Below are 10,664 nucleotides of genomic sequence, written 5' to 3'. Positions count from 1 at the left end.
TCAGACCGTCGGCTACCCAGCTGGTCCGTGGGACAATGAAACTGCAAACCTTTCCGTCCGAACGTCTGTTTCTCCCCGAGCTGGCCCGCGCGACCAACACGCCGCTTCAATTCACGCAGCTACAGCGCGCGCCACCACACTAGACCGCACGAGACCCTCGGCGGACCCACGCCCCCTTGCATGCGCTGACAGTGCAGTCAGTGCTCGTGGCATACATTTCTTAATAATCTTCGGGGGTGTCTACCCCGAGACCCCGTCTTTCACTTTCATTAATTAAAAAATATATTTAAAAAAATCAAATAAAAAATACAGATGGCTACCTGTAGTTGATTTGATCATCAGGTTGTCTAAATATAGCCCAATGATAAAATGATGTCATTGTTTAAGTCAGTTGTTTGGCCTTCATTCAGAGCCATTGTTACACATCAGCTAGACATGCTCTGTGGTACCTCTGTTAGACTTCATAGGGCCTACTCATTTTGGATGCTGAAAATTATTTCAGTATAAAAATGAATTAATTGCTCATCCATATGTTACAATATGTCAAAATAACTGACTCTTTTACCTTTCCAGATTGACAGAGACCCTACAGACAGTAATCAGGTATACACATCTATTCTTGGAATAGTTTTTCCCCAAGTGCAGCTTTTCTCCAGTGCTCCTGGAGGGAAAGCCTAATTGTATATGAATGTACAGTAGATCATAATGAACACCTCTGGGAAATGGCTTCTAAGTTGTTGGAGACTGTCAATAGTGTTGTTTATGCCCTGCGCAATTGCCATGGTGCCATTTTCCATTTGACCCTCTCTCTCAAGACAGTGTGCTTTACAAGGCATGTGTGAACAGATGTATGTGTGTGTGTGTGTGTGAGTGAGAGAGAGAGAGTTTCCCCACAGACATATCACAACAAGCCTGTGACATGATGACATCACTCCCGACGCCCGTCCAGGGACCGCACCTCGGCCTTTGCAACAGGGGCACCTCCACGAGGATGACCTGCTTTCATTCGTATAAACACATGCCATCTCTCTCTCTCTTTCCCTCTCTCTCTCTCCCTCTCTCTAGACCGTGTTGTCGTATGATCTCGCTGCGGCCTCGTGTCGTGGCGGTGGCGCAGTCCCCTGTTATATAACAGCATTATGTCTACTGGCTGCTCCAAGCTGTGTGGGGGGACTCCGCTATCGACCGCCATCAGGACCAACGGGGACGGGACGGGACAGAGCAGGGCAGCGGAGAGTGCAGGAGAGGGGGGGGGGGGGGCAGAGGAGTGGGGGCACAATTAGCCCGGTCACTGGGAAATGGGCTGTGAGAGAGGACAGTGCAGAGAGGAGTCATGTACAGTGGACAGTGCACACAGACACAGACTTCTAGGCATTCAGCAGGGAAACACAGGAGTGCCGGTAGAGATCTATAGGGCACTATGTAGTGAAATGAAGATTTTGAACACATGGTGTGTGTGTGTGTGTGTGTGTGGGGGGGGGGGGGGTCAAAGGTTAAAGGTGACCCAACCCCCCCCCCCCCCTCCCTTCAAACATCTATGGTCTACTGGTGGTGCTGCAGAGGGTGTGGAAGAGATAGACCTGGGGGGGCACAACTGGTTGGCTGACTTGGGGGAAGAGTCTGTGTTTTGGGTCTGTTGCTTCTGCTTAAACACACATGAATGAACGCTGATGTGACACCGCCCCCCACACAGAGAGAGACAGGAAGAAAGCAGGCATTCTGGGAGATGTCTGGGAAGTCTGCAGGGCCTATGTGGGAGATGAGGAGAGGGGTGTGTGTGTGTGTGTGTGTGTGTGTGTGTGTGTGTGTGTGTGTATGTATGAAAAGCTGAACGGAACTGTAGGAATGACATACTGTCCCTCAGGCAACAGAGAGGGGACTCCTTGAACTGCATGGACAAACACACACACACACACACACACTCCTTCCGACAACCCCATGGATGAATGTTTGTTCTGTGCTCACCCTACCTCATGCCAGTCTTGTGATGAGGAAAATCACATTCCCGAAACGAATGCTTGCCAAGTGTGTGTGTGTGTGTGTATGGGGGGGGGGGGGGAGGGCTCCCCAGTGAAAGCAGGGACTAAGGGTAATCAAACTGGGTTACACTGACCATGTGACCATGGGTAGGCACACATAGCCAAAAGCCAAAGGAGTCTCCACCAGGCCCCCAGCACACACACACACACACACTACTGTAAGAAAGGGAAACAGGGGAGAAAGCCCATGATGACTCATTTTAAATGATCACTTTTACATGGATACATATAAAATCAACCAAGTCCCAGGGCCACTATGTCAGTTCTAGCATGTCTTATGTCATTGTGCTTCTGCTGCTGAAACTTATTTACAGGAACAACACTGCTCCCTAGAGGACAATGTACATCAATGCAGTCTGAACATCCATATTCTTTCGTCTTTAACACAAAGAAAATACTGTGACCAGTAGATTTTGGAACATGTGTTTTTATTATACTAAAAGGGTATAATTTGCAGGAAGAATAAAAAGATACAAAAGTATAAGGCTTAAAATAACCAACACTCCTCAAAAATCATTACAGGCACCAGAGACAAACCCAAACTGTACTTTACTGAATCTAATTTATGGCTTTTCTCCTTACCCTGAACAATACACAGTTACAATATTTAACTTGTAAACGTGATACAAAGGAATCGTGAAGTCTACCCCTATAAGTCATTCAATGCTTTATGTAACAGAAAAAGGAATACATCAGATGACATTAGCAAGACAACGGGAACAGTGGTGCAGATTTGATTTTGAATTTCCCTATGAATGTATATTATACATAATGGGTAAAATGTGAAATGTAAAAGAGTGTTTCATAAAACAACTATTACTATGACCTGGAGCCAATAGACCTTTTTATTCCAAGTATATTTGATCCAAAACCAACAAATAAGTGTGATCATGACAAAAAGAAATGTATGTTGAATCATTTTTAGTGCTATAATATATAAAATATTTTGGAAAACATGACTTAGAAAGGTTGACAAAAATGATTAAAATTGTCAGGATACTTCAATTCCAAACAATAATCCACGATGAAACCTTTATTATTGTCTTTTGTACTAGTGTTTTGCATTGCATAGAATTTTGTGTAGAAAACCAGCATCAACCGAATTATTTTACATAAATCTTTAAAATATATAAATATTATATATTTGGGTTTGGGCTATATCTGAGCCATCAACCAAAGAACTTTAAAATGAAAATGTTTTTTAATAATCCCCTCATGTAGATATCTGGCTTTGGTTTGATTTGGAGGTGGTGTTTGTAATTGTTGATAAGCTGGTTTAACTCACACAACTATTGACCAAATGATTTCAACAAGAACAAAACAAATCAAAGGAGCATCCTTAAAATCAATCATCACCCCAACGGTCACAGATACCTCGGTCTTTGTCTAACTGAAGTCACGGTCGCTGAGGACGAGGGGGGCTACCAGGGTCCAGAGGTAGATGGCCAGACCAAGCCAGCTGGAGCTGATCTTCACCCACACAGCAGGCATGGTGCTCTCCATGGCATGGTAGTCCGTCTCCGGCCTGAGAGAGAGAGAGAGAGAGAGATAAAATAGAAATAAGAGAGAGAGGTGGATGAGACAGAAGGACTATCAGTGAGGATACCATTCAATTGTGATTGTTTAAAAGTGCAAAAGTTTCTTTTGAGTAATTTTATCACAAGGCTGTTTTTTAGAACATCCTCAAATTCATTTTGTTGGAATGGCAGCCTGCCTTTTTCACTTTTTACTATTACACAAAAATATATTGAGTTCCTTTAAAGCAACAATATAGGTTAATACCATGTTTATTGTACTGTTTCTGTAGCTAGCCCTTGTTTTTATTTTCACAAAATCATTTTGGGAGAATATAATTCAGTTGTACAGAGGAGATAAACATATCTGTTGTTTCCATCGTCGCCTAGTTTTCACGATCAAGACAAAAATTCCTTGCTGCCACTTTAACTGAGCGTCATTGCAAGGTACTTCAGAGTAACACAGAATCTCCTCAGGAGTCTACAGCAAGCTACATACCTCTCTGTTAACAGTGAAATACACCTTACATGTGTTCCCATAGCTTTACATTTATAGACAGTGTTATAGACAGTCTTCAGGAGAACCTGCATTGCCTTTATTTTGAGACTGCATTTTACATTGTACCCTGATTCACCCACCACACCTTTATTTTTTCACCTTTTTTAATGGATACTGACTGTAATTTACGTTTGGCCTACATTATTACTTTAATACATATTTGTTAACGGTTATCTATGTGTGGTCTCATATATGTTAAATCACCACAAACGAGCCTGGTGGTCTTAACAAGTGCAAGGAACAGTGTAGTCATGTGTTAACTTCCAAAGATGTAGACAGAGTGATAAACTGTCAAAAGTCATTTTGGATAAAAAAAGAATAATCATAATATAAATATTAACACTCAGCATTAGAAAACTGTCTGTGAATTTCAATGGTGCATCCAGCACAGTTTAATAAGCATTAGCGGTAGCCAACACTGGCTTTGTGGTCTTACTACTTTACGTCACAATGGCCACATGCATCATGGAATAGCAACCATTACTGAAATGGGATATTCTGCCATCTCTTCAAGAATTAGTACTAGTCTGAGAAGGACAATGCATTAACACACCTTTGACTGAAAGTCACATGAATAAATGTCAGGACTAGGCTCTGACTGAAGCAACACCACGGTCATTAGATTATATTGAAGAGGAGAATATTGATCCAATGTACGTAATCAATGTACAGTAAGGGTATTGATCCAAAGTATGTCATAAAACATTGACATTATTGGCAAGGGTGAAAAACTTTTAGGATTTGGGAATATAGGCTGGGAAACACAGACAGCCACAGCCACACACACACACACACACACACACACACACACACAGGTCAAAATGTATTCATTACATTCAACACTACCTCGTTGTTGTGGCTACTGATAACATGGGATGAAATCCCCCTGGCAGTGACACACTGATTTGGCTTCTCTCCCTAAGTACTGGACAGCACTGGATACTCACTGGTACCAGTTGGTGAGGGTCATCATGATGTAGAGGGAGGCCAGGAAGAGGCTGAAGTGGAAGAACGAGTAGCTGTAGGTGACGCTGTCCTCCTCGTTGTCCACGGCGCGCCGCACGCCGTCATCGCCCATAGCCTCAGCGTCGGACGCTGCCAGACCCTCGGTCTCTTCCGTCCGCATTAACTTGTTCACCTGACTGTTGTTGGACGAGCGAATACTGGAGAGCGGCAGAGAGAGAGAGAGAGAAGAGTCAGTCTTTTATACATTTACATCTTTTATACCTCTTTTATACACTTCCATACATCTTATTTTGTGTGTGTGTGTGTGTGTGTGTAGGGGGGGGGGGGGGGGGGGGGGATAAAAGGAGAAACAAAAACAATCAAAGAAAGAGAAAATGCACTGTAAAAGAGAATAATAAGTGAAGTGTAGAGGGATGTAAGATGGACAGAATCAGTGAGCTTGAGAAATTGCAGGAGTGAGATGAAAAAGAATGTGAGGAAAAAAATTGCAATGTGAAGAGTGTTTGAAGTGGGTGTGAGTGTAGTGAGCTATGGTGTGTGTGTGTGTGTGTGTGTGTGTGTGGTGTGAAAGAGGGAGTATATTTAGTCAGAAGGAAATGAGAGAAAGAAAGAGAGCAGGATAGACACTTGTGAGGAGATCCCTAGATCCCTCCTAGAATACTGACTCTGACGCGGTGTGTGTGTGGGAGGGGGGCATAGTCTACTATAATGAATGAAATTGGCTACACCAGACTTGATAGCATCACATATGTTCCGAAAAAATAAGCCAATCTTCTAAAACAATTTTTACATGCCACAAACGGAACGCTTCAGTTATGGGCCCGGTATAGTCTCCCTGTGACAGGAAGTGACACCTCGTTTCATAAAACAGCACTGTAGGATCAGGAACATGTCCGCCAAGGACATTATTTAGACGTGGACTATGACAGACTTCTCGGTCAGCTCATACCTTGCATACAGAGTGCAGAGGATGAAGATGACCAATCCCACAATGCTTTGTGCGTCCCACCACTGAACTTGCCCAGGGGGCACAGTAGGACTGGGGGTGGCGGAGTTGGAGACGATACTCAGAAGACTTGGGTTACAGTTACGGTCTACACAGAGTAGAAATACCAGATTAATATGCATTATTATATACGGTAATAACTATTCATTATACCGTATTTTTCAGACTATAAGTCGCACCGGAGTATAAGTCGCACCAGTCAAAAAATGTGTCATGAAGAGGAAAAAAAAAACATATATATAAATATATATGTGTTGCACCTGAGTCGCAGGACCAACCAAACTATGAAAAAAAGTGCAACTTATAGTCCGGAAAATACGGTAATATGGTTTAGTGTCATATATATATATATATATATATATATCTATCACATAATATCATACTAATGCACATACATACATACATACATATACAAATACACATACAATACATATTGTCAACAGAGAATGAACCAGGTCTGACATGTTCAGGATTTGTTGTTTGTTGCACCACACGAAATAACACAATATGCTTTGGTGTAAAATTATATAAAATGAAATCATTTCCAAAGACGGGTTATTAGATTTTGAATTTTCAATCACGTTCTTCTGGTAAGTGCACTTGGACATAGTTTTTTCTCAGTTGACCGTAACTTGGATCTGTGGGTTAATCGGGCATACAACATATTGACCGGTGACTTACTGGGGTTGTTGGTCATGGCTGACCAGGTCAGATACATGGTGTAGAGGGAGATCAGGGAGGATTGGAGTAGACCGGAACTGGGCTGAGCTTCCTGAAGGTGCACACACACACACACACACACACACACACACACACAAATAAATAATCAAACAATATACACACAAATATAATACATAAATCCACAAGCCTAGGCTACAAAGCCATATGAATTAATGTAATCTGAATTAGCTTTGATTATTATGACCGCCGCTAGCGAAGCATTCATATAGTGATTGTGAAAGTCGTCGTCGTCCCCCGTCATCTACTTCCTGAATTTTTGGTCAATGATACCTGGGAATTTTGTTTGGTCCCCGGGGGCCACTGCCCCCCCGCACTGGGCCCCCTGAACTGCAAAAAATGCAGTTTTTCCTAAATAACTACCCGAACCGTGGCACCGAGGATGAAGAATTTTTTATGGTATGTTGGTCTCAAGGGCCCACATCAACCTAGCCCATAATCACTCATTTGTGATTTACACCCAGTAAAAAATGAAAATGCAATATCATTCTGCTTTAATCGCCCCTCTCTTCTTAGACGTTAGTTATATTGGTTATAGAGGTTTTATTTGAGGTTTAATTTATTTTATTTATTTGACTTTTAACTTATTTTCTTTTATGTATTTTTATCTTTGCCTTTTTTTTAAAGTGTTTTATTTCTTTCTTTACCTGATTTTGTCTTTTACATTAAATAATATATGTCTATTTTATTTACCGTATTTTCCGGACTATAAGAAGTCGCTCCGGAGTATAAGTCGCATCAGTCAAAAATGCGTCATGAAGAGGAAAAAAAACATATATATATATATATATATATATATATATATATATATATATATATATATATATATATATATATATATATATATATATATATGTATGTATATATATATATATATATATGTCACACCGGACTATACTGTAAGTCGCATTTATTTAGAAATTTATTTCACAAAATCCAAGAACAGACAGACTATGTAACTGGACACATAGAAGCCAAAAATATTGAGATATTCTACCATAATGTTAATGAAGACGAAGTAGTGAATGGTGGCAAGCTGAGGCAATAAGGCCCGACGGTAACTGTACAGCAATTTACAAAAGATTCACAGAAAAAAAATGCTGATGTGGTACATGAAAATTTTGCTAAAAATGTGGAGAATGCAATGCCATCAAGCATTTTGGGGGCGACATGGAGGCACAAGCCGGCAACAGAGCAAATTTTCAGGAGGCTACCTCCGAGAACGGAGAACGAGAGAGAAAAAGATTTTAAAAGAACATGAGGAAGGGGTGAATGGCTGCCAGCTGAGGCTGCCAATAGGGCCCGACGCTAATTGTAAAGCAATTTATAAAAGATTCACTGAACAAAAATGCTGATGTGGTACATCAAAATTTAGCTAAAAATGTGGAGCATGCACTGCAATCAAGCATTTTGGGCGATATATCCCTCACGTCTCATGGCCACTCTAGGCTGTCATATATAAGTATATATAGTATAAGTATATATACTCTTTCGATCCCATGAGGGAAATTTGGTCTCTGCATTTATCCCAATCTGTGAATTAGTGAAACACACTCAGCACACAGTGAACACACAATGAGGTGAAGCACACACTAATCCCGGCGCAGTGAGCTGCCTGCAACAACAGCGGTGCTCGGGGAGCAGTGAGGGATTAGGTGCCTTGCTCAAGGGCACTTCAGCCGTGCCTCTGGTCGGGGTTCGAACTGGCAACCCTCCGGTTACAAGTCTGAAGCGCTAACCAGTAGGCCACGGCTGCCACAAAATTTGGCTTCAGCGGTGAAAAATCCTGCTGAGAGAGGGGCACCCTTTAAGTGGTCCTCCGCGCGTTTGTGCCTCTGCATACGTTCAATTGAAGTCAGTTGGTCCGTCCAGTCAATAGTCCCGAATTCACGCCGCTCCATTATTAGATTAATGTTATCTGACAGCGCTGTAAAATGTGTGCGGGAATATCTTGCATTACGATGGCTAGAGTTGCGGGGCTGAAATATGAGTTTGGTCTTATTATAGCCCGATCATTAACTAAACCCATGTACTGTAGAATGACTAGCCTAAAGCGTCCGGCATATAATTTCGATAATGTGCGCGCGTGCAGTGTCAGTCAATCGTAACAGTCTGCATAATCTTTGCAGCCCACCTTACAGTGTATCTATGTAAACATTATTGCAATGCCGGTTAGGACAATGCAGAAGAGAAATTCATCATTCACAAAATAACCGGCTGTGAGTTTTGTTTTTCAAATGTTTTCATGCATGTCTGGATAACGGGTGAGGAATGTTTAGGAGACAGACTATCATAAAATCCTCAAATTTTATTTACTTAGGCAGCGCAAAGCACAGCACCTTTATTTGGGGCAAGCTTGTATTCGAGGCAGGCCTTTATTTCTTATGTGGTGTGTTCTTTTGTGAGACATACTTTTGCTTGGAGCGGCATAACAGTAGGCAAAAGCAAAAGATGTTCGGTTTGGTTTGAGATTTAATTTACGTTTGGACTGTTTGATTATATTGTCAAATGTTGGGACTGATGGCCACTGAAATCTGTGGGGTATTTGATGGTTCACTATTAAGTTTCATGTAGTTGAAAGAGTGTCGGGATTTCCATTCGCTTATTGCGAGACAAGGCATCCGCTTTCATTCATTCATGGAACGTGCGCTGTGCTGTAATGAAAACCTTATTGCGTATAGCCAAATAGGTCTACGATAGCCTAAATGTTTTTGTTTTTTTTAATTATGCATGATTTACTTTTTTATCAAATTTGTAGGCTGGAATGCATAGCAGCAACAGTTGTTTAAATGTAGGCTACTGCAGCCTCTGGCAAGCTTAGAAACGGAAGGCAAGTGACTGGTAGCTTGAGAGCGACGTGTTGGAGACCCATGGTGTAGGACATCGACTTTTCATTGGCAACAATATTAAACCAACCAACAATATAAAATATTAAGAAGAGCTCTTTTATGAGTTAAATTGAAACAATGTAGACAACTATTACAGGTCTTTATTTGTCCGAATTTGAGGCCCGGCTATAAATAGAATCCTGGCCATAACTTGAGGATTTAGGTATGCATGTGTGTTTCAGGCATAGTGCAAGCACTAATCTCTGACTGAAAGTGCACAGATAGAAGTGGACAGCCGTGGCCCACTGGTTAGCACTCTGGACTTGTAACCGGAGGGTTGCCGGTTCGAGCCCCGACCAGTGGGCCGTGGCTGAAGTGCCCTTGAGCAAGACACCTAACCCCTCACTGCTCCCCGAGCGCCGCTGTTGTAGCAGGCAGCTCACTGCGCCGGGATTAGTGTGTGTGCTTCACCTCACTGTGTGCTGTTTGTGTTTCACTAATTCACCGATTGGGTTAAATGCAGAGACCAAATTTCCCTCACGGGATCAAAAAAGTATATATACTTATACTTAGATCGCTTTCTCGCGGCTGTAGACGGTAATGTTTCATGTAGGGTTCATGTCAGTTAATATGAATTAACATTTAAGAACATGTTCAATATATAAGTCACACCTGACTAAGTCGCAGGACCTGCCAAACTATGAAAAACTTTATGTGACTTTATTTTGATTTTCTTATCCTACTTATTACTTATTCATATCCTACTTATGTTATATACCTTTGTGTTTACCTTATTTTGTATGGATCACCCTTCATTTGAGCCATACTCTGTTACATTGCTTCCCTTCTCATGCCCTGCATCCCCTGCTTTCAAATATGAACTCCTTGTTCCTCAAATGTTTGGTCTATGTATCTATGTTATTATTGTCATGCCTAACCTCACAAATTGTGAAGCACTTTGGGTCAACTCTGTTGTTTTTGAATGTGCTATACAAATAAATTCACTTGACTTGA

The 10,664-nt window shown here is 41.6% G+C and overlaps 1 protein-coding gene across 1 annotated transcript in view; it reads right to left on the bottom strand.

Annotated features, from left to right (window-relative positions):
• Positions 1 to 2,450: 2,450 nt before the first annotated feature.
• LOC121695592 (serine incorporator 1-like) overlaps positions 2,451 to 10,664 on the bottom strand; it is a 13,333-nt gene continuing 5,119 nt past the window's right edge. The window contains exons 7-10 of the mRNA XM_042076578.1: positions 6,766 to 6,856; positions 6,028 to 6,172; positions 5,060 to 5,275; positions 2,451 to 3,564 (exon numbers count right to left, since the gene is read on the bottom strand). Coding sequence (XP_041932512.1) covers positions 3,426 to 3,564; positions 5,060 to 5,275; positions 6,028 to 6,172; positions 6,766 to 6,856 — 591 coding nt within the window. The 3' untranslated portion in view covers positions 2,451 to 3,425. The remainder of the gene's footprint in view (positions 3,565 to 5,059; positions 5,276 to 6,027; positions 6,173 to 6,765; positions 6,857 to 10,664) is intronic.

The sequence above is a fragment of the Alosa sapidissima genome, chromosome 21 (assembly GCF_018492685.1).
Source record: "Alosa sapidissima isolate fAloSap1 chromosome 21, fAloSap1.pri, whole genome shotgun sequence".
Lineage (NCBI taxonomy): Eukaryota > Metazoa > Chordata > Actinopteri > Clupeiformes > Clupeidae > Alosa > Alosa sapidissima.
The sequence above is the reverse complement of the archived record's forward strand: the minus strand, read 5'-3'. Positions and strand labels throughout refer to the sequence as shown.